At 50.9% G+C, this 27644-nt stretch overlaps 1 protein-coding gene and 1 pseudogene across 1 annotated transcript in view; both read left to right on the top strand.

Moving 5' to 3' along the window:
- The window catches only part of LOC149343544 (uncharacterized), a 123352-nt gene that overhangs the window by 64861 nt on the left and 30847 nt on the right, over nt 1-27644 (top strand). Inside the window, exons 6-9 of the mRNA XM_089547005.1 lie at nt 6922-7109; nt 8468-8595; nt 12925-12999; nt 25452-25625. Coding sequence (XP_089403131.1) covers nt 6928-7109; nt 8468-8595; nt 12925-12999; nt 25452-25625 — 559 coding nt within the window. The 5' untranslated portion in view covers nt 6922-6927. The remainder of the gene's footprint in view (nt 1-6921; nt 7110-8467; nt 8596-12924; nt 13000-25451; nt 25626-27644) is intronic.
- LOC149343545 (uncharacterized) lies at nt 18538-21455 on the top strand (annotated as a pseudogene).

Below are 27644 nucleotides of genomic sequence, written 5' to 3'. Positions count from 1 at the left end.
GTCCGTCCGTCCGTCCGTCCGTCCGTCCGTCCGTCCGTCCGTCCGTCCGTCCGTCCGTCCGTCCGTCCGTCCGTCCGTCGATCTGAGGGTGGCATAAAGCGACGCAGCTGCTCCCGCAAAATCTTGGGGATCAGATAACGCAAGTGCTTCCCTGTTGTGGCTCTGCTTTCCGATTGGCTGGGAGTGAGAGCATGGAGCGGTAGTTGGAACCGGCGAGCTCGCGGATTGAAATGTTTTGTCAAATGTGAATGCGCCACTGGTAAACTCGTCGACGGTCAGCGGTGGATTGCGGACAAGGCCGGCGAAAAGCGCTTCTTTAGCCTACGTCATGAAAATTTGTACCTTCTTTTTTGCGCATGTCACAGGTCAGACAGCACGGAAAAACCGGAATGTCTAGTCAGCTGTGATACTCTGAAGTTTTCTCTACAGAACGAAGGATCGCTTACAGTAGTTTGAACCTGTACGTCTTGAGACACGCTGGTTAGAGCGTACGAGATTTTGAGTCGGACTCTTCACTTTGCAGTGAAACACGAACCACGTTTGCAGGCTGAGTGCTCGAAACTAGGTTGCCCCCGAAAGGGCGCAGCGGGGCTTGCGGAGCCTCCTCCAAGCCCATACCCCTGAAGTAGCCGGGCGCCGGGCCGGGGGTGGCTTGTACCCATTTTTACCGGTGGGTGTCCGGCGGTGGGTTTTGAACCAATCATCTCCCGCAGCCGAAGCGGACGCCCAGACCACTGTCAGGATCCGAATGTCAGGATCTGCGCGGTGAAAGAGGCGTTTCATTTCTTCTAAGCAATGCACGCAACGTCACATTCAGTCTAGGACGCGGAACTTGAGAGCGGCGCTCTCTCCTTGCGGAAAACGCTAGTAAACGACTTCAGCAGCTGTTGTCTAAACAAATTCCAAGTGGCCAGGGAACCTTATATTCGTACCACGTCCTCCCTCACTTTCGTCGGCTACTCCGAGTTGCTGAAAAGGCCAAGCGTTCGAGCTGGTCGAGCCGCTCTTTGGGATAGTGTTCCGTCACTGACGCCATTGAAGGTGGGCGGCAGTCGGTAAACCTGAAGTGTGACCGAGGCTTGAAGTGGAGGCAGTGTCATGGTCAATGTCGAGGCTTCCTTCCGTGGTTGAGTGCGGTCCGGTAGTAGTCCGTGCTCAGGCGGCAGGCTGAAGCCACTGATTTTTAGTCCTGGTGGCTTTACTGACGTCCACTTCTTGGGAACAGCTCACGCTGCTTCAGCGACTGTAAGGGGTTGAGGAGACAAGGAGATTCATTACTCCGCACCTCCATCAGCTGTCATATTGGGATGGCAACGACGTGGGAGATGGAGGAGCCGATTGAAGTGATTTCTAAATGAACTCTTTATTGGGCACACTTGCATCCACAATAACTGAGCTAATTGGCGGCGGCGATTGGGACGAGCGTGCTCAGTGGTCATCGAGTAAATGCAACACCGCTGCTTTCAGCCATGTTTTCTTTAAAGTTTACAAATAACTTCGAGATAAAGCATGAAAACTAACTACACCAAACTTGAACAACGTAAAAGCAGTTGCGCGTGTCTCCACTCGCTCGAGACAAATGTGCTCACATCTTGCGTCTCAAACAAAGCGATCAGCTTTGAGGACGAACAAACGTCATGAACCCTCGCGGCAATATAAACTGAGATTAAACGATTACTTGCTTAACTAAAGTTAAGCCGCTCAGTGCTCAGTTCAGAAAGTTTAGAAGTGCCACTGCAGTACGACCCACACAGCAAGCTCACTAAACAAATTGCCGCCGAAAAATCCGAACTCCGAGGTGTGCATTAAAATCAGCTTCAGATCATTAGTGCAGCACGCGAGACCACTGTGAACAACAGCCAGGGAGATGTCTTGATAAGCTGCCCTAGAGAGGGCACTGCCAGTAAAATTCCCCGTTGAGTTTCCGCACAGCGGATGAGCGCCAGAGGCTGCAGCTAGAGTAACCACCTCGAGCCACGCCACCTGCGGCACATCGACCACTCCTTCCTCAATCTACCTGACGCCTGGCTGGTGCAGCATGGTACAGGCAACTTTTTTTCTGGACTAATAAATATAAAAAGAGCAGCAAGAAAACAACATCAGCAACACCGCAAATAGAGCGGCATGTGGCGTTTACCGTCTCGAAGCGACACATGGGCAGTGAATGACGCAAAACTACAAAAAGTGTCCCAGGTAGTACTGCTATCCGTTTTCAGCTGCTATACTTCAAACTGCTTTATATTTGTCTGAAAAAAATGAGACAAAAGGCCTCCCTTTGGATAGACCTTGCATTCAGTTGCATGCTTCCCTTCTGACGTAAAAGACGAAAAAAAGACGAAAAAAAGATGAAATCAAGCACAAGTGCTCTTAGCCACCGTTTTCTGTGACGCCACCATTATAACCAAATCTCATATTGTGCAATATCGTTTCCTCAATGTGTGAAAGTTCTTAATTTCTCCTGGTCCTGTGTAGCAAGAGTGGCTGGAAGTTTATGTAGAACCGTCAGTGCCGCCGTATTAAGATGCAAGTCCTGGGGTCCCGTTATCGCCCGCCCTACGGAAAGTCCCGATACAGTCGTTTGAATTTGGGATCCTCGGCTGTATAGTTTACATGTTGTAATAATAAAAAAAAGTAACGAGAGCTCTCCAAAAAAGAAAGAAGTCCTTTACGCCCAGCTCGTGGGCCCGTTCCCGAAACGTGCTCTGAGCAGAAGAAGAGGCGTCCTCTGGCTCGCACCGTCTGGTCTGTTCTGACAGAAGAAAGCCTGCCTGCTCACCTGTTTGCCGACGACGTCACGCTTCAGGTACGCCCTTACCAGTTTACGGGCGGCTAATCAGTGGTGTTCCGAGTCAGTTCGGTGCGCGATTCTGGAGGCGCTCATAGCCAGAAATTCAGGACAGCTACCCTCCCGTGCTGCTAAGCCTAACAGCCTATCACGCTCTGTGCTGCTGCCACTCTGTCATTTCTAACGTAACGAGTTACATCAACGAGCTTTGAATACTGAAAGCCATGCGCAACGCCGTCGTAGGCAAGGGAACTTCACAGCTTGTCCCGATATGCTGGCAATTTATGCATTGAGTCTTGAGCGGCATCGCTGCTCTTTCAGCAACTAAGTGTGAACGAAGCACTGGCTAAAGCTGAGCTAAGCCTTATTTTGAAGTGAAAGCTTCCCTACAGGAACTTTGGCTTTCTTCGCGGCGCTCGCGGTTTTCACCTTCATTTGACTTTCAGGTAAAGGAAAGAAAAGGAAAGTGCATAACTGGCCCCCTGTGGCAGTAGAGGCCTTAGTCGAGCTTTAAGCTGCGGAGCCGACGAAGAGCGGCGGCTTCGAAAGAAAAGAAAAGGCGCATAACTGGCTCCCTGCGACAGTGGACACCTCAGTTGTGCTACGTGGCTGTAGTGACAGATGTGCGCTGCATGCGTTGGGTTCAACATCCCTAAGCGACTCAGGCTATGGGGACGCCGTAGTGAAGGGCTCCGGAAATTTCGACCTACTGGGGTTGTTTACCATGCGTTGACATTGAGAACGTTGTGGCAGAAACGCGGCACAGAAGTCATAGGCCATTGGCGTTCATTGTGTTCATTGCCGTTGGCACTGAGAACGTGTTAGATTCAGATGATTTTTTGGGAAGGGAGCGCGCATAACTGGCTCCCTGGGTCAGTGGACGCCTGAATCGCGCTTAGAGGTACGTGGGGTAGTGAGAGTCAGATGTGGCCTGCTTCCGTTAGCGACAGCACTGACAACGTTGTGGCAAACAGGCTTCACTGCAGGAATAGGCCGCAGCGTTCATTGGGTGAGCAAATTCTCGCGATCAACCATTAACTGCCACCTGCCAGGGTGCTAGGGTGGGCGCGCTGCCTATCCAGTGTCCAGAACCCACTGAACGTTACAGACGCCAAGCCGCGTACAGTTAGGTGCCCCATACGCCATGGCTTTTGCTCTCTACGAGGTTAACCAGTAGTTAAAGCGCAACTAATTTTAGAGCGCAGCCCTTTGGCGCCCATTTCAGCGTTTCGCGGCGTCGCTGTCGCCATTTTCCGTAGCCGTCGTCGCCGCCGTTTTCCGTTGTTACCAGCAGTGGACACAGTCGTGATTTAAGCTGCGAGACCAATGAAGCGGGAGCTTGGAAAGCAAAGGAAAGGCGTATAACTGCCCTCTTGGAACAGTGGACACCTCAATCGTGCTTTAAGCTACGTGAGATGCGCGCTGCATGCGTTGGCATTGGCAACGGTTCGCCATTTTAACGAAAGGAAGGGTGCATAACTGGCTCTCTGGGTCAGTGGACGCCTGAATCGCGCTATATAGGTACATGGGGTGATGAGAGAGAGAGATGTTGGCTGCCGCAATTAACGTTGTGCCAGAAACGCAGCGCTGAAGCCAAAGACCGTCGGCGTTCATTGTGTTCATTGGCGTTGACATTGAGAAAGTTTTACACTCCAATCCCTTTAAGGAAAGGAAGTGTGCATAATTGGCTCCCTGGGTCGGCGGACACCTGAGTCGCGCTTATAGGTACGTAGGGTGATGGAGGTCTGGGCTGCATGCGTTAGCGCTGATAACGGTGAGCGAACTCTCGCGATCAACCATTAACTGCCACGTGCCAGGGTGGCAGGGTGGGTGGGGACTTTAATTAATGTCCATATAAAGACTAAGAGGGATTTCTTACCACTAACGCTGGAGAACATCCCATTCCTCTCGCTCGCAAAGCCTCCTACGGCTGTGACAACCTTGCGAGGTGCTTGCGTAGACCTCGTCCTCGAGAACGAGGCATTGGTGCAGTATTGATTGATTGATTACAAACATCTTTATTTCTTCAATATTCTCAGAAAATGTGGGTGGGCCGCCTAGTCCGGTAGTCCACTGGCTGCTGCTGCTGCGCTGGCCCTCCCACCAGCCAGTGCTGACGGTCAGCATCATCGTTGAGCAGAATAGCCTCCCACTGCTCCTCCGAGGGGTTGGGAATGGGGTCAACTAAGGGATTATATTGGCATGCCCACACCATAAGTCGAGCATATATCCATCTATTTCTCCGACCACAAAGCTTCTTTTATGACAGTCAAGGACTGTTAGTGGTGTGTTTCTTGAAGAAGGAAAATGTGTGAAAAATAATAAGTTGTCTGTAATTGCACGTACATGTCTTGCCACAGTCGGTCTTGCTCGAATTCTTTGCCTCAATCTATTGAAAAGCTGGAACAGCTGTTGAGCTGCGCTCAAATTTCGCATTAGGAAGTAACGTAATCATCGGCAATTTTTTCTGGTACCACCTCCGCCGTCTTCGTGCCCTATCGCTAAGCTCACGAAGGCAGTGGTAGCGTACTCTGCTTAACATGACGTCGATGTTGTGCTATCATTGCACAACCTGCCTCGGGTATTGCGAACTGCAGTGTATTCAGAACGGACACCAAGAGATGACTACGGCACCCACCAAGGGTTGGTAAAACAATTTTGCAATGTTTCGGGACGAGCTCGGGCCCTTCTTCACGGGCGCACCAGTCTTTCACGAGGTCTGAGTCGAAGGTTATTCACGTGGGCGGAGGGTAGACACCCTGGGCACCTGTTCACGTTCTGTTTTGTGTCCTCAATAAGTCAGAATTCGGGTTGTAGCTTCTTAAACAAATTAAGCTCGACGCACAGTACGGTCGCACGCATGAAGGAGATGTATGGCTTTTTTTTTGCTATTTTTCTGTCGTGGTTTTTGCGTACTTGAAATTTTGTGTGTTGCTGAACCCAGGCTGTTTCCCTCGCCGACGTACGAAGACGGGCATACAGCGCAGGGGATACTGCACTGACCTTGCAATTGTTTCCTTTCCTCCACACAGAAACGCTCGTGCTGTCTGGAGAAGTCACCTCACGACTGTAATTGGTCTAGTTATTTGATAACAGACGACGCCTGTTGAACAGATGAGTTAAATTAGTAGTCTGTGTATCTGATGTAAAGAGCTAGTTTTAATGTAAACTGCCCTCTTGTGCTACTGTTCGATTGCGTTGTTTTTTTTCCGCCGAAACAACACTGTTATATTGCAGTGGTTATCTCACATTTTTTTAGACATTATGGTTGGTTTGGTGCGCGTCCCGTTGAGTTGTGCGCTTTGAGCAGGGAAGTGCGGCCGAGAAATAATGAGTGCGCAAGTATATTCCCATTGGTGCAATGGAAAAGAAGATTATTGCTTAAATACTTGTACCCACACTGCAGTGTTCACGTTTTCAATTGCATAACCACGGTTGGGGCGCATGGATAGATAGCTTGTACGTTTCGCGGCGCTTTTTGTTAACAGCTAGGAACAGCTTCGTATGTATACCATGCTTATTGCATGTGTAGGCTTTCGTATTAGATTAGCTACGCTGTTCAGAAAAGTCATGACACCATGTCTCCCGTCATGGGGCCTAAGATGCGCTTTAAGTGGCCGATTCAAACACACTCTCTATTTCTGTAAGGCCCGATGAGGGGTAGTTCGGCGTTATGTCCTCGATGTGACTGTCACTGTCGCGGTGGGTTGAGACTTTCAGGCGGCACTGTTTTTGCGGGTCGTGAAGTTCACGGGGGAATGCGCGCGTAGTCTTGGCTTTGAGAGGTTCGTGACCTCGAGGTATAGCGACCTTAGCTATATACCTTGACTTCTTGCATCGTGTGGCATTACACAATAAATTTAAAGGACTGTTTTCTCAGCTGGGGTGATGTGGATGACGCAATGGAGGTCCCTTTGTAGTTTGGGATGTCTGCGCTTCTACTGAGCGCACATGAATTTCAGCGCACGGGCATTTTGACATCGCACAACCGGGCAAAAGTGGCTTTGCCGGACAGCGGCGGCATCCTTGATGTCGTTTGTAACTGCATAATGTCATAGCCGCTGCGGCTCTTGGGGCATACCACTGTACGCACGCAAGGTACGCAATTTTTCTGTATGAATTCTTGTTTGGCGCAGGTCGCCATGAATCCGCAGCCCGCCGACCCAGTTGCCATGTCTCCAGGGGCGCCCGCCGCGCAAGGAGGTGCCGGTGACCCGAACGCCCCGGGCGGCGATGCGCTGGACCTGAACATGATGATGGACCAGGACATGATGCCGCCAGAGCTCATCGAGATGGGAAAACCCATGGAAGAGAGAAACCTCGTGTAAGCAGCTAGCGACGGAGAGGTCGCTTCAGCTGAGTGTGCGATTGAAATAGCTTGCAGGAAAGAGCGGTTTGTGAGCGCCCTCCGTTTCTAGCTAATTACTAGATGCAATGAGATGATGCCAACCACAAAACGACCTTGTAAATGAACGACATTTTTAATTCGCACTGTAAATGGCATTACACTGTGGTGTCGTCGTTACCGTTGCGGTTGGCTCAGTGTTTTTTGAATACCTGAAAATCACGAACGAAGTGCTAATTGGTTAAATATGAAAACTTGTGCTCCCCTCACGGTAGCAAGAAAACTGGTTTGCTCTGTATTTAAAACAAAAAAAAAAGAAATCCAGTGATTGTCACATGACCTGGTTTAGCGTTTAGTGGTATGAGGCCAAACTGTGTTTTATCAACTAGCTGAAGTGCGCTTGTATAGTGAGGCTTTAGTACTTAATGGTCGATAGCTCTCTAACAAATAAGTAGGGCATGACTTCAATCTGAAGTCGAAGACGTAGAATCGAGAACTTCCCAGCACCCTTTCTATTGCTAAGGCAGCAACGTTTATTGGAGTGAGCAGTCTTTACTCAGCGCACGTGTAAACAAGAAACTCTGAGAGCAGATTAAAAGCAAAACAGGTGGATTAAGTTCAAAGCAGTCGTCCTCGTCATCATAAACTCTGTTACGTCCATTTTAGGAGAAAAGTATATGCCACTGTTTTCTAATGACCTCTGACCTGCACCAGCCGCTACCACGCTATCCTATCAAATTCTCTAACCTCATCAACTAAACTGTGCCTATGCCGGCCACTGCTACGTTTTCTCACCAACGTCGCTCTTATGACCTCAGTTTCAAAAGCTCCATCATCCGCGGCCTCTTTCAGAAAGTGACGCAGATGCATTGGGGCACAGTGCCAAAACTGCGACGCAACCATTTGTCGTACAGCTTTCGGGTGCTGTCATACGGTTTCCTTTTGCATATAGCTTACAGAAGCTAGTCAGGTTGGTGGCTATCTTGCGACATATTTTCAAAACGACGACTTCAGCATCTTCAATTGTATATATGTACCCAGACTTTCGTATCAGATCTATGGTGCAACAGTTCGTCGTACAGCGTTACGGGCGGTGTCATACGCGAGCGTGTATGTGCAGGTGATGTTATACATCTCACCCCCGGATACTGCGCAGACAGTGAAGCCCAGAGCCTGTTGCGCGCCATGCCATCTCTGGGTTTCATTGCGGCTGGCTCTGTGTGTGCTTGTGCAATGAACTGTGAACCATTGACGTCTACAGCTTCGAACCACGAATGCTTTCGAATTCCCACATATAAGCCGTCTTAAGCATCTTTGCCGTTTTTTTGCTGCCGCAGTGAGCACGCGCTGGAGTACAACCCACACCGCAAGACTCTCGAGGTATTCCTCATGCTGGGAATGCTGACGAGCGTCATCGGCGTGGTGAGCTACGCCGTCATCTCCTACGCCCTCGTCGAGGCGTTCTGTAAGCACCGCGTGCGAAGTTCGCACGCTATTACTCCTGGCGAAAGATAAGCAAAAATAAATGCACAAACTGTACCACGCACGATTCTTTTAGCAGCTGCAGAAGCCTGTCATTAAGCTGGCGGAATGAAAATGGCCCTGACGTTTGAGTCTTGATTAGAAATACAATTTCATCCGTACAGCAACGTCGAAAACACGGTGACGGAGATTAGCGAAATGCACAGGCATAGTGAAGCCTGCTCTTGTCGAAAGCTACGATATTCTTGGATGGTGGCACCTGCCGAGAAAGAAGAAAGAGTGCGGAACATGAAGGGGTGGCGAATTTTCATATACGTACGGTAAACCGGCCCGCTGGTTGTCTATCATGTTGTCAATGGTTGCGCTTGATGTGAGGGTTTGAGGAATAGCGAATGACTGAGAAGCAAGGGGCCTTACCTGCGACGTTCAGTCGAAACGGCTTGGACCGTTACCAAGAAGGTACTGCCAAAGTGGAATGTTAATTTCGAAGCAGAAATAAACACAGATTACTTGATTTTAAAACCCCATTTCACTAAGATATTAAGGCCCATCTGCTTCTAGTTTGGCAGCACAATCGTGAAGGTGTGTGACTGTGTCCGGCAGCCAACAGCCGTGAAAACGGTTCAGTAAGAACGCTGGGAAGGAGAACTACTCTGGGAAGTGCCGAGACCAAACCCCGTTAACGGAGTTCCGTTTAGCTGAGTGGTACGTGAGTTCCCGTGTGCCCAGCCGGCGAGAAGCATGAGCTATTGCCAAAGAACTCAGCTTGGTTGGCAGCGAGTACTGAACGTTTGACTGCCCACCATCGAAAAAGTGTGACAAGACGCAGAAGACTTGGGCTCTTCTCTGACCGCACTAGTCCATGAAAAAATTAGTTTCCAGTGTAAGTTATTTTTAAGGCAGGATTTCCAGCCTATGAAGCAGAAGATCACCTTAGCGGTCTGTGGTGGCCCATGGGCGAATGCGGCACGACAAGCAACGATATAAGCATTTTTATAGGAAGGAGCAACGCATAATGTTGGCACACTCACTGTCTACGCGAGGAAGTGCACGAAACAACATGGATATAAACGCGTGCCCCTACTCAGTTTGTTAGTGTGCTTGAAAGAAAAGTCATGCATAAGTCACTGGTTCTAACAAAGTCAGGAGAGGGCAGACTAATTACATATTTTCCTTTGATGGGTGAATTCTTTTCAGCTTAGAGAAACTAGTGGTTATTTACTCATCGTTCCCCGTTTGCGACAATACTGAATGCGTTGTATATTCGCGCGTCTTTTCAGGACAATCGCTCTTCCCTGGTTGATGTTTCTAGATCAGGGTGCATAGACACCCAAATCATCCGCTATCTCTAGTGACAGCGAACAGTTAATCCCCCTAGGGGTGCTAGCGTGAGATCGCAGGGGGTGCCAGATGTACGGTAATTACCCACGGCTTAATCGGATTAACCGTGGGGTCATAAAAATCGGTGGACGCCATTGGCTGGAGGGCCTGCTTTGAGGAGCATCTGCCGCTTCGCTCTTCATTCGCATCCGTCTAAACTGGTTCAGCCACATGACGTCCAGTCGTTTGCGCACGCGCGTCCTTTCGTGTTCGCAGCCTTCCCAAATTGTTCCATTGTGGTTTGTGCGGTACCTAGCGCATGGTGATTCAGTCACGGCTGTCACGGCGTTACGTAATCTACCTCCGCGTGCCGATCGCTAGCTGTTTTCTTTGCCGTCTCCTTCCATTATCTGCGATATTATCAGCTCCAGCCGTGAGCTGGTAATGTTCGAGGGAACTTGAGGACTAGCGGCAGCGAGAACTACAGGTAGGACTGCACTATACAGGCACGCGAAGGTAGATTAGGTACGCGGTGGTTTAATTCCTTGCGGCTCTGGCGCGACCGCCCTAGCGCACGCCACTAGATGGCAGTAACCTCGTTTTCACACGCGCTCGCGTATGCCGCTGAAGTTTTCCTTGCTGTCCGTGTAGACCTCGAACATACCTATTCCACCTGGTGCCGTCGTCTATGATCACATGGGATGCTATCCAACACGTTAAGGACAAGGGACTACTACATCAACAACAATGGGCGCAAGTGCAACTGTAAATACGTTCCCTCGTTACCAACGAAGCTCGTTCCTTGTGGCCTCTGCTGTGTTCAGAGGCCACAAGGGGGTTGTCAGTCCATAGGTAACCTCGCTACTCATGCCTCATAATTCGTAATACCCTCCGATTATGGCGTATCATGGTCTCAGTGCAACGTGCACCATTTTGAGTCTTCCAAGATATACAGGACCTAACTGCTCTATCGGAAAAGCGCTATGCGTGTGTGTGAACGTAGGCGACTTGTGTGTGCGAATGTATCAGCAAGTTTCGCATCGTCACATAGACGTATACGTACAGGGCACAGCGTGCGTATGCGTAGGATCAGTTTCTCTACGAAAGCCGAAGTAAGCCAGATCTCACAGGTGAGGTATAGTGGCTCTGCCGTATTTTGTTCGCTGTTACCAGTAATATATGAATGCCCCTTTGTTTATGCGAAATTAAGCTATCGGTTGTTCACCCATGTGGGTGTTCCTCATTCTTGCGGGTAGTCATAAATCCACTGTTCTGTCCATTGCTTTGAGTAGATACCAACTTCAGAAAGTAAAACCATGCAAGGAAAGGGCACGCTTGCACTTGGACACACAGCAGGGTACACCAACCCTGCATTAAGAAGCAGTTATAATCAGCCACTGGCGCTAGTTAGAGTTTATTAGAAGCTCAATGTGGCCCAGACACAGCCATCACTCATCATGTGCAAAGTTTAGAAACAACATCAGGGAGGGGCTCCATGTAAGGTCTGAGGTCCCCACTGATATGCACGGTGTTGAACCACGGCGGCAAGTCCTACCGAGAAGAGAATCGCGCCATTCGGTTGAGTGAAACGATAGGCTGAAGAGGAGCAATGCGATTACGTGCAATTTATTCGACAGCGACCGCGCAGTTTATCAGCCTGCCTGCGGCGTGAGAGCAGGGTACTGCATGGACACTGCACAGGGCCTCAACATTGTGCACACGCCTGATCTCTTCTGTTAATCTCGTGGTAAAGCTGAAAATCAGTTTTCATACAATCTCACTCAATGTATAAACGGTCTTTGCACTTTACCGCTGTGGATATGATATTACTTCTCGTTGTAAAGGTGTGCATGGAAGCAGAAGGGCATCGTTAGCTCGGTTCGCAGATGTCCGACATGAGTGACTGAAAAGCTCAGGATGACATAGCTCAGTTCGACCTCATTTGTATGAACTCTCTTCTCCCTTATTGAGAATGCAGCCGCTCCCAGCGTAAACGCGATGCGACAGACCGTGCCAGCGAAGCTTCGTCTTTTGTTTCGTCCTAGCATTCCTGCTCACTGCGGACGCGATCTGATCTGGTCGGGGCACTGACACTCTCATGTCGAGCGCAACCGGATTGATTCCTCAGTGTTGCATAGTTTTACAAAGGCTTATTAGGCGACCTTGATGGGAAGATGTTGGCTCGACATGCCTTCTTCAGGTAAACTTCCCATTGTTTAGAAAGCGCTTCTTAGAGAAGGCATTCTGCCGTTTCAAGCAGTGCTGCTCGAAGTGACCCGAAACGGATCGAAATGGGGAAAGTACTCGTGCAGGTCGTATTTTGTGGCGCCAAACGTAAGCGTGGCATCGTTGCCGCGTTTTTATTATTCACTTTTACAGCAGTAGACTTCACATGGTATCATTTCGCATCCTACTAATGTGACAAAAATCGCTGATTGGTCTATTGGGCAATGACGCTACAAGTTTACGTGACGGGGCGATAAGTAAAAACTGAAAAACAAGGGCAGAGTGTGCCAACAGGAAAGGACTAGACATGCAGGTTGGAAGAGGGTCTCTGTGGACTGAGCTAACAATTATGTGTGCGTAAAAAAGATATGATCATAGTGACATCATGTACGTAGATAATGAAATGACACAGACACAAAATCTTGTAGCAGTGACGTTCTTTATTTTGACGTTCTTTATTTTGTTGTAGCCTCAGTGGTTATGGTGCTCGGCTGCTGACCCGAAAGACGCGGGTTCGATCCCGGCCGCGGCGGTTGAATTTCTTTGGAGGAGAAATTCTAGAGGCCAGTGTACTGTGCGATGTCAGTGCACGTTAAAGAACCCCAGGTGGTCGAAATTTCCGGAGGCCTCCACTGCGGCGTCTCTCATAGCCTTAGTCGCTTTGGGACGTTAAACCCCATAAACAAAAGCAGTTTGCTGTAGCATTTAGTCTTAAATTGTTCTAATCTTCCTCACAATTTCCAATTTTTTCTCTCTCTGAACACAGTTGCTGGCGGAGGAAGCATCCATGAGTTCGAGACTATGTACGAAATCTGCCAGGACGATGCTTGCGGAGAATTCGGTAAGGACACCACCTCCAAACAACTGCGGTCAAGACGGCGCGGTTCGAACGCAGCTGTGGGCTTCTTACCGAAATTCATGGTTGCCATACGATGGCACTGACGCCGAGGATCAGGCAGTGCGCAGTGAGCTTCAAGACAAAAAAAAGAACTTTGCATAAATTACATTACCCGTTGCAGAGTTATAAACATGAACTTAAATGCGAGAGGCAGAGCTCCTGGTTTCTGTCACTGCACTCAGCATTGTACGTAAAACGTTACAACTGATTACTTGTAATAAATTGAAGTTTCTTGAAAATTTGCAATTAATCGACTAGTTTTTCTAATGGCAACGTCCAGTGTAAATAAACTACTTTTTTCTGTAACTGATTACTGGTGACTAGCTACTCTTTTGCAAAAGCAAGTTGCAATCAACGGCACAGCTTTGAGAACCTCAACCTGACAGTAAACACTAGTGCTAGCGGGCATGTTTCCTTTGTGACGCGCGATCGTATCCGGACCACAGCCGGGTCACCGCCTTCTTCTACGGCAGTTCTGGTCCCGATAAATATCACGAGACCGCTATGTAACGATCCACCGCCTTTTCCCGGCCCCTGCAAAAGGGCTGAGTAAGACGGAGGAGCGAACTTTAAGGCGCCTGCACACATGTACTCTACTGTGTCCTGCAATCATCAAACATTATGATCCTAGCACGGATGGACGATGTATGCACTGTGGGGACACCTGTGATATATTCCACATGGTGTGGGCATGTGCTCAAAATCCCCAGCTCCCCCCTTCACCTACCCCTTCCCGAGAGGCATGTGGGACTGCCCTCCTCAACTGCTCCTCGCTTGAGTCCCAAAGGGCTGTGGTGAAACGGGCGAGAGACGGGGCCTCGTCATGCGGTGTCCCGGACTAGGGACGCCGACCATGTAGCGGGCCACTTTGTGGATCCTAAACTATATATTTCACCAAATAAAAGTTTTCACCACCATCACCACCCGTCCAGTCAGATGGAGCCGCTACTTCGCTATACCCCAAACTCCAAGGCTTGCACACAAAGCACGGAGCAAGAACGAAGCGCGGTGCTGGTTTGGTTTATTGAGGTTTAACGTCCCAAAGCGACTAAGGCTATGGGGACGCCGTTGTGAAGGGCTCCGGAAATTTCGACCACGTGGGGTTCTTTAAAGGGACCGTGACGACCCTCTGGTCGAAAACACTCTCTACCTCTCTTGGAGCGAGCCTCCTCTCCTTCCGTTCCCTCCTCGAGATTTTTCTCTCCCGCTCCTCGTCGAGTAGGCTCGGCAAGGCTAATATCACCCCTTCTTTCTCCGATGTTAGCCGGAGGCTGTCTGTGGAGTGCATCACATGTCTACGTCATGGCCCCGCCTTCAATAGAATTCTTTTCTTGGTTTTTGCTACTGGGTCTATTCGAGGGGAAGGGGGGGGGTGGCGCTGCGGGTTGCCTAACACCCTCTCTGTTTTGCTCTTTGGGTCTCCTCGCGGTGTTTCGCCGCTAGACATGTTAGCGAGCGCATCCTTCCATACATCTGTTTGTCATTCCCAGTTAGGGAGTTACCTTTTGATTTTTTAGGCCTCCCCACCGATTCACGAGCGGAGGGGCGGAAGTCGGTTGTGTTCGAAACACACGGCGAAGCGCGGACCCGGCAACCGTCAGTTTGCTTTTCTCCATGTGTGTTTGTGTTCTGTGTGTTTGTGTCTCTTCTACGCTCCAAAGCCCATGTCATTCATTGGAGTCAAGGCGTACGCAAGGTGCACGAAGGATAAGCGGTGTGTGTGCGGAACGGTCAAGTGGGCGAGCGAGGGAAAGGCTCTGCTGCACTAGTAAATAAAACCTTGCTTTGGGGGCTTGCATAGAAAAAAAAACTGAGAAGGGAGTGCGCACGCAGAGCGTCTCGTGACGTGATCACGGCGGGGGAGGGGGGGGGGGACCAACTCACTCAGTTCTACCATTTTTTACTTTTTATGGCTAGGCTTCAAGGCTGTCGCCGTACGCTCCCTCCGCAGTTTTTTTTTGTTGTTGTTCCTTCATGCGGGTTTGTATGCATGTGCCAAAAGAGAAGGTGCTGCGGAAAGCGTTGTGCAGACGACGCGACGCCAAGGCTACGCCCAACCTTCTCCCGTCAGTGAGAACGATGCACCAATGGAGTGCCTTTAGCGAAAGTAACCCCCATGACGTCAAGGGGGCTCAGAGTAGTGGGGCGGGGACGTTTTTGTTGAAGGAAATAACGAGCGGGCTTTGATATGAATTTTTTCAGCTTTTCGGGGCGCGCATGGCTCCGGTATTTTGCAGAGGTAATCTTCGATGCCTTATCTATGCAGTGGGCTTGTTTTTCAAAAATGTCCGGACCCTGGTCATCATCATCATCACCATCAGCCTGACTACACCCACTACAGGGCAAAGGCCTCTCCCATGTCTCTCCAATTAATCGTGTCCTTTGTCAGTTGCCGCCACTGTATCCCCGCAAACTTCTTAATCTCATCCGCCTACCTAACTTTCTGCCCTCTCCTGCTATTTTTGCTTTCTCTTGGAATCCACTCTGTTACCCTTAAGGACCAGCGGTTATCTTGCCTTCGCAATACATGTCCTGCCCAAGCCCATTTCTTCCTCTTTATTTGAACTAAGATGTCATTAACCCGCGTTTGTTCCCTCACCCACTCCGCCCTCTTCCGATCTCTTAACGTTACACCTATCATTTTCCTTTCCATAGCTCGCTGCGTTGTTCTTAACTTAAGCTGAACCCTCTTTGTCCGCCCTCTTCCGATCTCTTAACGTTACACCTATCATTTTCCTTTCCATAGCTCGCTGCGTTGTTCTTAACTTAAGCTGAACCCTCTTTGTTAGCCCCCACGTTTCTGCCACATAGGTGTGTACCGGTAGGATACAGCTGTTGTATACTTTTCTCTTCAGGGATATTAGTAAGCTACCATTCATGACCTGAGAGAACCTGCCATATGCGCTCCACCCCATTCTTATTCTTCTAGTTATTTCCCTCTCATGATCCGGATCTGCGGTCACTACCTGCCCTAAGAAGACATATTCTCCTACTACTTCCACCATCTGGCTACCAATTGCGAACTGCTGTTCCCGTGCTAGGCTGTTGAACATTACTTTGGTTTTCTGCATGTGAATTCTTAGCCCCACCGTTCTGCTCTGCCTATCTAACTGATTGATCATGCTTTGCAGTTCTTGTCCTGAGTGGCTTAGCAAGGCAATGTCATCAGCGAATCGCAAATTACTCAGGTATTCTCCATTAACTCTTATCCCCAACTGTTCCTATTCCAGTCTTCGGAATACCTCCTGTAAGCAGGCAGTGAAGAGCATTGGCGAGATTGTGTCTCCCTGCCTGACCCCTTTCCGTATTGGAATTTTATGGCTGACTTTATGGAGAACTATAGTAGCTGGTCCTGGTAGCTATGGTAGCTGGGTGACCAGGACCCTGGTCAGTGGCCCTTTAACGTGCGCTGACATCGCACAGCGCACGGGCCTCTAGAATTTCGCCGGCATCGAAATTCAGCCGCCGCGGCGATCGAACCCGCGTCTTTCGGGAGAGCAGCCGAGCGCCGTAACTACTGAGCCACCACGGCGGGTTGAAGCGTGGTGCTTTATCTTAGAGGACCCGGAAACTAGTATAGAAGCATTGCGCAACTATGAGCTGTTGCGCAAGGTGTTCACACGTTATAATGCCGCCCTTCTCTAAAGCGCATACATTGAGAGATTGTTCAGTGTAGCTGCCGATTTTTCATCAAGAAAAGTAGCGATGACACCTTCGAGAAACACCTTCTGTCGGGGGCCGCCGCGGTGGCTCAGTTGCTATGGCGCTCGGCTGCTCAACCGAAAGACGGGGGTTCGATCCCGGCCGCAGTGGTTGCATTTCGATGGAGGCGAAATGCTTGAGAGCCGTATACTTTGCAGTCTCAGTGGACGTTAAAGAATCACAGGTGGTGAAAATTTTCGGAGCCCTTCACTACGGCGTTCCTCATAGCCTCAGTCGATTTAGGGCGTTCTCTAATAAAAAAACCAAAACCAAATGAAACTCCTGTCAAAATTAACCACGTGTAACAAAAAATAAAGCAAGCCACAAGTTCTCATTGTAGTCTGAGGAAATTTGTGTTATGGTGCCAGCAAAAGTTGGAACGGTACATCTACAGTTGGAACGCTACATTCGCGTTTAGGGTCTCGGGTGTGCGTTATGACGGAAATGTAACCCAGTGGTTGCCATGGTAACCGAGATGGTAATATGAACCTGATGTTCGAAACACTATAGTTTAGAAACCGATCTATATCGTTCCAGTTTTCCTATTCCTGTCTGGCAGGTGTCAAAGTACGGCCGTTAGTTGCGATATTCATGTAAAATTTGTGGGCCATTGCCGCAGAATGTTCTGGACGGTGTCGTACGGTTTAGCGTTTTGTACAGCATAAACTTGTTAGTTAAGGCCTAGCTCTCGACGGGGATTCGAACCGGCGGCCTATCAGCTCTCAATTCCACGTCTTTAGGAATTATCATATTAACATTGAGGCTCAACCGTTTCTTGCAGAGCGTTCGGGGTTGGGGCACACGAGTTTCCGTTTTGTGCAGCATAAACTTACTGCCTTAGCGTCGGCTCATTTTTTTGCACAGTAATCGAACAGCTAGAGAGATAGCACTAACCCTCCATCGACGCGCATTGGCAAACCAACTACTGCACCCGCGGAGCGTGAGGTAGCGCTTTCGCAAAAATTTTGTGAGTACGGCCGGATGAGGTCATCGTTTCAGCATGCTTAGTGCCACATTGAGGACTGCAGTCCAGCGAGCAGGAAAACAACGAGAATGGCTTCCGAATGAAATACTTTATTTGGGCTAGCTTGTGCCCGCAAAGAAGTGAATGACTCGGCTTCGGCGCAGCAAGGGGCGTGCTCAGTGGTCGTCGCACAGAATGCCCGCCGCTCTTGGCCGTCTCAAGCTGATAGCGAACTTTTGATATAAAGCATGGAAAATTACTAGAACATTTGAAAAACCCAGAATCGGCTCCGCCTAGATGCGATCAATCGACATAAGCCTGGTCGCCTCTTTCATCACAAACAATGGGATACAGCCGCGTGCTAGCAGTTATGAAGAACGAACAAATGCTGCAGAGATTGGCGGCATTACTCCCGTATCAAAAAACCGTCGCTTTGAATTAAAGAAGGCGACAAGAAACGAACAAAACCGACTGTGCTCAGTAAGCATCGAGACAAGAAACAGCGTTTTTTAGCGCGCATAATAGGGTTTTAGACAGAAGGCATGGTCAACTTCTAGTCATACGCGGCGTCGCTGGGATGTCACTTACCCACGGATGATTTCATAGTCCAGTTCACCTAGCCGATGAGGAACCTTGTGCGGGCTGAAATAGCGCAGTAAAAGTTTTTTACTCAATCCGCGGCGGCGAATTGCCATCTAAACCCATACTCGATCGGTCTACGGTACTGTAGGTCGTAGCGCGAAGACGATGTAAGGCAGGATGACGCCCTGCAGGTCCTGTGTTCGGCATCGACATAGGAGGCTAGCATTTGAGCGATGGGTTTGTTCAGGCGTTCCTTCAGTCCTTTGGTTTGCGGATTATAAGCATGTTATCCTCCTGTGGCTTGCTCTCACGGCGGTGCACGGTAGGGGCTTTGGCGGAGAGGTCTTTGGTGCTGGTCGGTTAGAATGCAATGCTTCAAAATTGGCGTTTGTCAGACATTCGGCATTACGAGAAGCAATCGCTGTAGCTTCGAAGCCGATAGCGGAACTGGTCTTGCTTGCTCCGGAGCAGGGCTGCTGTAATGTCCATGATGTGTTTCTGATCTTCCTCAGGGGAATCTTGTGGTGGTCGATAGGAGAGGGCGAAGGTATTAGAAATGTCGGATAGTTCGCTCAAGAAAGCAATGGTCATTGCTTTGTTAACGTGCCGGTATTCTTTGCTGAAGTCCGTCAGCAGTACTTCAGCTTGGCCATTACGGAAATGTGTAATGCCCCTGCGATGCCGATTACTCACCCTAGAAGCAATTGCGTATTCTCCTCGATGAGAGCTTCCATGTTCTTGGCATCCGTGGCACCTACGGTAACAATGACGCTTGATCGGGATGGGGCGCTCACTTGTTCATCCAGGACACTGAGGGCAACATGCTGCTGCATGTTGCCCTGAGCCATACAGACTGATAGGGTTCCGGAGTTTCGTCATCGACGCCCCACGACCGCTCCCCAGCCAGCGACTACGACAAATCGACGACCACTTGCGCAGAGTGGAGTACGTGTCGTCAAGCCACCTGTCTCGCTCCACGTCACCGTCAACCACACGTCTTGCATCACCGGGCCGCAGCCGGTCTCCCGGCACCCGTAGGGGAAACTGAAGACTGAAACCTGTGGAGGTGAGCTTGCTCACGATCGAAACGCCGAAGATCCTCCAGCGACCACTCCGCATCAAGACACCGCCTCAGATACACCGACGCCGCACACAATGACAACCTCGAACACGACGCGAACCGCCTTCAAAACGACGCCGCCATTAAGAAAAGCTTCGACCACACGCCCCACCCACGATTCATATACCCGACGAAGCCGTGACCCGACGCCGAGGACAATGTGGAACTCAAGAGCCAGGACATCGGACATAGAAATGGTTGAAGTTACCGCTCTACTAAACCCAGGAGCCGATTGCGTCGGTATCGTCGTTAAGTCTAACGACAACGCCGACGCTCGGCCGGTTGGCCTCGACCCTTCGAGTAAATACGGAGAACTCCGCGCTTCAATTACGCGCCTACGACCCTGAGGCGATGGCGTTGACCTCGGTCCCCACTGTCGGCTACACAGATTTGACGGCTTCTCACAAAATTCGGAGTCAAGCTTTGCTTCAAGTGGCTGCACGCCGCGGCCAAGACAAAGCCCGAATGCGGGCGTTCGGTGCCGCCTTTGCCGCTATCGTGTCTGTCAGAAACGAGAAAGCTCCCGCGACGCGCGACGGGAAGCAAGGGCAAGGCGTTCACGAAGTGGAAGCCGCTTTCAATGCCCAACCTGCTCCTGAAGACTACGTTATAGTCATAAAGCTCCGAGAACGTGTTTCACTTCACGAGGCGTTCACGGAAACCGGCTACGGTACCGCTATTTCGGCGCACCTCGGGCAGGAACGGGCCCGCGCCATCTCCATTCTGTCCTGGCGAGACCAAAACATCATCATCGTGCATACCCCGGACCTAGAGTCGGCCGACCGGCCCATCGGGAACTTTGCAGTTAATACCGAGAAGGATCAGTCAAGGTTCAGGGTTAGCTGAGACAAGACGGCGGCAACACGTTCCACGGAGTGATCGTGGTCCTTAACACACCACGCAAACTCTTCAACAACGAGTGTGATGGCCCGCCGGCATCATCATGGAAGTCTGGAAATTTGGAACATTCAACAAGGCACGCATCACCTTCGCTGGTAAGCAGAAGGCCCGTTACGTGCATTATGACATGGCCGTGTCTGTGCAAAATTATTACAAAACTATCCCGGCCTGCGGCCAGTGTGGGGCCGTCGGGCATCGCTCGGATTCATGTCCGAACCTGAAACCGGATACGTGTGGACTCTGCAGACTCCAAGCTCCGCTGGTGGAGGACTCCAAGCTCCGCTGGTTGAGGGTGTGCGGACCCCTCACAACTGTGTACCTCGCTGTTCTGTGTGTGGTGGCGCCCATGCCACCAACTCACGCGACTGTGTGGTAAAACTTCGCACACACAAAATGGCCGCCCAAATGGGCAAGAAAAAGAAATCGGTGCCCAAGAAGAAAAGCCGCCATTTTGGGCCTCCAACCTCCAATACCGAGAAGCTGGCGCCATCTACCGGAGGGGCTGGCAAGCGACCGTCGACCTGGCCAGACATCGTCAAAACCAGACACCTGGTTCGGGCGGGGCTGCTTCTTCCTCCCCCTTCTCATTCTTCTCCCACGGGCGCGCAGCGCCTAGCAAAATCATATAGCAGCACTCAGGGCCCAAAACGAGATAATGCTTATTAAAATTAACGAATTGGAATCTAAAATGCACCAGCAACCTCTCCCCCCTTTTGTCCCACAGCTGAGATGGAGAGCGAGCTCGTGGCGCCGAAGGCGGCAACAAGCGCGGAGACCGCATTGGAAGCCCATTTCGAAGCCCGCTTCGGGGCATTAGACGACCGATTCGCCGGCATAGAAAACCAAATCTCGATGGTGGTCAGCGCCATCTCCAAATTTCAAGAGGCAATCCCCACAATGATTACCCGACTAACTGCGCATTCCTCGCGTCCCTCGCGCAGGCCCGGCGGTCCCTACGAGGACGTATCCGGGCGCCTTCTGAAACCTCCGACGCGCACCCCTGAGCTAGACGACGACGACAGCTGCTCGCTCTCCGGTATGGAGGATGCCTCCGTCCCCGCGACTGCTGGCTTCGGAGCTGCGCCACCACAACCCGTCCTTAACCTAAATGACTACGGCGAGCAGCCATAATATCAGGCGCTTCCCAAGGACCAATTCGACCACCCGCGTCCGAATTGTCCCGTGGAACTGTCGGGGATTCCACTCCCTCGCAAAGCGGGCGGATCTCAGACTTTTCCTTTCAACCCTCGACTCGCTTCTGGCGGTGGCTGCCCTCCAGGAGCCAGGGAGCGGCGCAACCCTTACAAATTACATCACCTTCCAGCAAGACCCCTCTTCTTGCGTCGGTGTTCATAGAAATTATACGGCTAATCTAGCCGACTGTATACTCGTACGTGATGGTGAAACTTCTTCCGCTCAAGAAACGCGATGCACCACTTCACATACTCAGCCCCTACTGTTCTACCAGTCTCAAAAATGTAACGTTCGCAGCACTCTTTAGCCGCACTCTAAAGGCTGCGGGCAGGAACCCCTTTGAAACTGTAGGCGATTTCAACGCCCACAGTACGCTTTGGGGTTACATGCGTGAGAAGAAGATGGGATGCAAGCTAGCGGAACTTGCGTCCACGCGGGGCCTGATTCTCCATACCGACCCTGCCTATCCAACGCGGGTGGGTAACTCCGTGACCCGGGATACGTGTCCGGACCTTGCGTTTACCGAAAACATTAGACACGCAGAGCGGCCAAACATCGAGGAAACCCGCTGCCTTATCAATACCACCGCAAAGATTAAACCATTAGGAAGACCCCATGGACAAGCTCGGCTCCCTAACTGGAATAAATTCCGGAAAAACTGCATCAATTCGGCCTCTATCCACGAACAAGGATGCCACGCGTGGCACAAGGATTGGTTACACACTTTCGTTCGACGGAAACTCAAATTCAACTATCGGAGGCAACGCCGGAGGTGGACAACCACATTCTGCAGCTCTGGGATGCGCGGCACAGCCTCGTCCGCCGATGGCGCCGCCAAAAACATAATAGAAAGCTTAAAATTCGTATCGCTCAGCTCACCCAGCCAGCGGCAGAGTACGCGGCCCAACTCAGAGACTCGAACTGGGTGAACCGCTGTAACATGGTGGCCAGACAAATGTCTAGCCGTGGCATGTGGCGCCTCTTCCGCGCCCTAATTGACCCGACTCAAACTCGCGCCGAGACACAAAAACATCTCCAACGAGCTGTTCATAGCTTCGGTAGAAATACCTCAAAATTAGCATGCAAACTTTGCGACCAGTATCTTTGCACCCAATAGGACCAACGAGGGCCCGCATACTCGTATGCAGGTTTTGAGAATGCGGAGCTGGATCGATCGTTCCAGCTGCACGACCTGAAGGCAGCCCTGGCTAAAATGAAACGAGGAACGGCACCGGGCCGGGGCAAGATAATTGTTAAACTGCTTCCCAACTAAATCCTCCTCGCTTTCAATAACTCATTCTGGGTTCGTGAGGCACCCTTCCAAATAGAATGAAAGACCGCCCTGGTAACTTTCATTCCGAAAGCCGGCAAAGCCATAAACACAGACAACCTCCGCCCCATCTCCCTCACGTCTTGTGCGGGAAAGCTGATGGAGAATATGGTGCGGGACAGGCTGTCTGGGTTTGTGGAAAACGAAAATGCATTCGCAGACACCATGGTCGGTTTCCGCCCGCTCAGGTTTGCGCAGGATGTTCTCTTTCAACTCGACCGAGAAATACTGAACTCTGTCGAATAACCCTTCAACGATAAGGCAGTACTCACCCTAGACTTGAAGGGTGCTTTTGAGAACTTCACACACGAAATTATCCTGCAACATCTCTCCCAGACCAACTGTGGACATAACACCTTTCATTATATCAAGGAATTTCTCTCGCATCGACAATCTCTCATCCGAATTCAAGACGAACATGGCCTCTATCCACTGGGAACGAGAGGAACACCACAGGGCGCGGTCCTCTCACCTTTATTTTTCAAACCGGCCATGATGAAACTCGCGGCACAGCTGGCGCAGGTCGAAGGCGTCCAGCATGCGCTGTATGCTGACGACATAACCATCTGGGCCAAACATGATCGGTTGGAGGCATCGAAGCCAACCTGCAAAAAAGCCGCGGAGATCGTGGACGCCTACGCCTGCGGCTGTGGCCTTCAATGCTCCCCGTCCAAATCTGAATTTGTGCACATTCGCCCGTCGCCTAAGTGCGCCACCAAAATTGAACTATCTCTGGCCAGTGGCCCGATACCCGAACACGGTGAGATTAGAGTACTGGTCTCTTTATCCACAAACATCGACGGGGTGATACAGCACTAGCCAAACTGCGCAAGGTGGGGGACCAGGTTGGCCGGATGATCCGCCGGGTTTCAAGAAGCGCTTGGGGTTACGATGCAAAAACGCCCTGCGGCTGGCGCATGTTTTCGTGACCAGTCGAGTACTCTACTCGACTCCTTACCTTCATCTGAGCAACGTTGACGAGAACGCCCTCGAGGTGAATCTCAGAAAGATGTACAAGCATGCCCTCGATCTCCCGGTGAACACGTCCAACCAGGGCCTTATGGGCCTAGGGACGGCAAACACTTTCGCGGAGCTCCGAGAGGCACACTTGACCAATCAATACCCAAGACTTTCAAAGACGCCGTCTGAACGCCGCCTATTAGCCCGCCTACACATTCCTCCATCGAATACTGATGAAAAAGCGCGTACGCAACCCGAAATCTGGAAATACTCCCTGCACGTGCGTCCTCTTCCGGCCAACATGAGACGTGACGACCACAATGGCAGGCGCCTTGCGCGGACGGAGGCACTGACCCGCCACTATGGACAAAAACGCGGAATCTTCTACGTGGACGCCTCCGGCCCTCACCATGGGGGGTGGTACGCGGCCGCAGTCGTCCACCAAAACGTCGTGGTGAACGGCCTAACGTGCCGAGCTCAAGACATAACAACTGCGGAGGAGGCCGCCATTGCGCTAGCCGCCGCAGACCAGGACTCGCGAGTCATCATTACTGACTCTAGAGGGGCCTGCAGAAATATTCAATAGGGATACATTCCTTTTTTTTACGTATCTCATCCTTCAAAATAGCGACTACCTCGGGGTCCCCGCGTCTCCAACGATCGTATCGGCTCCTGCTCACTTGGGCCTCAAAGCCAATGAAACGGCAGATGCCGCCGCCCGCGCGCTCACTCTCCGGGCAACGCCTTCAGACCCTTGCGAAACGGATCCTGAACCCAATCCGGCCCTGACGTTTCTACAAATTACTCAATTATACCAATCCGGCCACGAAATTTATCCTAAGCCCTGTAAGGGCCTTACAAAGGCGGAGGAACGCACACTCCTCCGTCTTTACATGAAAACACTGCTGTGCCTGGCAGTTTTAAAGCACTTTTATCCTGCATGTACTCTAAGGTGTCCGTACTGTGCGAAGAAAAGAAGTCTTCGGACATCTTCCACATGGTATGGGCATGTCAGTCAACCCCTTAGGTCGCCCCAAAACCCAACCCCACCTGGGAGGCCTGGGAGGCAGCCCTGCTCGCCTGCTCCGACCTGCTCCGACCTGGTGAGCCAGAAGGCCCTGGTCGAGCGCGCCCGATTCGCAGTGGTGGCCAATGGGCCTCTACTCAGGAGCATACCTTGTGGTTGTGGTTGAGGTGACGGCGTGCGGCGTCATCTCAACCTGCTAACCGGACTGTGAGCAAACCGCGCCATGGCAGCTGACAGTTAATGTTTGGTTCCGAGAAGTTTGCTCAGCCAGCGCAACCTGGGTATCATAAGCCCCAGCTTTGCCTGCTTTTGAAACAGTCACTTGCGGGGGAGTGGCGCGCGTCCTCAGTCTTCATAACACTGCTACGCTAGGAATGGTATGAGGACTCCCAGCGACCTATGAATGTAAAGTTTACAGTCACCGTTTCCGTATATGTGGGCATTAATCCATAAACGCTATCGTATCATGTCCTTAGGACGTAGCTCGATTGTGTCCGCCTATTTTTTTGGTTCAGTGCTAAGCACATCAGAGGTACTACCCTATTTCGTGTTTTTATCCGATTGCGTTCATCTGTGCACCTTGTCGCAGCGCATCCGTCTTGCAAATGACACGCAGAGCACCGCACCATGGGATTCGTCAGCTGGGCCCTGAATCCCTGCGACAACTACTTTGTGTACGCCTGCACGGGTTTCCAAAAGGAGGCTGTCGATTTGAACGTCGCCATCTACGAGTCTTACCTGGATTTCATCAGCGCCGAGTACACGCTGCTGGCTTCGGCACTCCAGAGAGGTGAGCTGTGAAGCACTTTCTACTTTTGAACTCATAGCTTCACTCTGCTAGGTAAAGCGGGGTATCGCCGTGTGTGCAACATAAGCCACCTGCCACCTAGGTCACGTGACCTTTTGTCGTCATCGCAAACTGCCCATCATGACAGGTGGCTGTGAAATTAATGGCAGGTCGCGAGATGTTCGCAGGAAGAGCAACCTTTGTCTCACAACTCCCACCGGTGGCAGCCACCTGTCGGGGCAGTGGAGAATCGCTTAACCGCTGAACCACTGCGGAAAGAACGGTGTGAGATCTACCGACGATCTATAACTGTCAAGCAGAAGACGAACGAGTCAACGAGGCGACACGCAAAGAGGAGCACAGACCGCTGAAGGGACCCATTGACGCTATGGTGTGATTCCTTTAAGGAGGAGACTAAGTGTCCCCCCATTTTTGCGATGACCTAGCGGCAAAGCGCCGCCAATTGATCTGGTAAAAAAAAATCAGTTGTGAAGAAACGAAAGGCGGAGTAATTCTGTCACTTACCTCTGGACACCGACCCAGACCGCTTCTTAAACACGAGAGCGAAAGGAGGAACAAGGAAAGAGGCAAGAGTGGAGGGCTCCGCAGTAATTTACACCACCTGGAGTTTTTGAAGAAGCGCGTGCATGGGAGAACACAAGGGCAAATTTTGCATTTAGGATCCATCGGGCGCCGCGGCAGGGATTCGCACAAGCGTCCTCGTGCTGAGCGGCTGAACGCTGTAAACACTAGGCCACCATGGCGGTATCCGCCAGCGGATAAATGCTCAAAGTAGATGAAATGAAAAATGTAAATTGGTTTTCGAAGAAAGGAAATGACGCACTAATTGTCTCGCATAACCCGGTGGACAGGAAGGAGGAAGGTGGGAGTCAAAAGAAGAAGAAAGAGGTGTCGTAGTAGAGGGCTCCGTAATAATCTCGGCCATCCGGGGATCTTTAAAGGGCAACTCCGGCGATTTTTCGTCCATTTTAGGTTAATGGCTGTTGTGTGTTCCTAAGAATCTCCTTTAATGTGTACGGTACAAGGTTTTCAAAACCAACCCTAAAATAATTTTTAAACAGCAAAAAACGCAAAACTCGAAACCGAAACTGCCAAACCGAAACCGGGGAGGTGCTTTCGTGCGGTATTGAGTGTGACGTCACCGGCGGGTTGGCCTGGTTGGCCGCGCTGCGAAGTCCGCGCAGATATCGCTACTACTCGGAGCCGCGCTGTCGATATGTCTGAAAGCGCGGAAAACAGCTTTTCTGAGACCAGCGAGTCCTTAGAAGAGAACTCATGCGACGATTTTGGACTGGACGAGTCGCCATTCAGGTATGACCCACCGCCGCGCGAGCCAGCCGAGTCACACCACAGGCCGCGTCACCTGCAGCATGGAGGCAGTCTGAACTCGGAGAAGTAAGTACTTGAGTCATCTCTCGTGCATGCATTTGTGACACAATCGTCTGAACAAAAGTTAATGTGGTGCTCCCGCTGACAGCTGTCCGTGTGGCGAGTGCCGGCCGACCCAGTCTGATGAAGGAATCTGCTGCCGGAACGTTGCCGCGGTGCACAATGTCCTTACAGGGGCATGCATCACCAGCAGTCCTCTATTTGCGAAGCTTTGTCTTGACGGCGAGCTTTTGGAAGTGAAATCACGCCAGCTGCAGTTCTACAACCCAACATACTTTGAGCACGCTGACCAAAACAGGTGGGCGGATCCGTATTATTGCTACCTCTTCGAGGCGGCAGTGCGATTATTTCGCGAGCTTCTGAATTTTTTTACTGACACATTGCGAAATTCGAGACGCATGAAGCAATGTGTTTATTGTGCATCACTTTACGTTTAGCTACTCTGATTTATGCCTGAGAGCTGTGCTGGTGGATGGAGGTTTGTCACACACCGCAGCGCGGGCCTTTTTGTACGCGCCAGTCGATTTCTCTCAACAATCGGGAGTAAATGTAATTTTGCTATGAAAAAGCTCATGTTCTTGTCCGGAGCAATGTTTTGAGCGGGCGATTTCT

This window comes from Amblyomma mixtum, chromosome 5 (assembly GCF_055824585.1).
Source record: "Amblyomma mixtum isolate Tamu chromosome 5, ASM5582458v1, whole genome shotgun sequence".
NCBI classification, from domain to species: Eukaryota; Metazoa; Arthropoda; class Arachnida; order Ixodida; family Ixodidae; genus Amblyomma; species Amblyomma mixtum.
The sequence above is the reverse complement of the archived record's forward strand: the minus strand, read 5'-3'. Positions and strand labels throughout refer to the sequence as shown.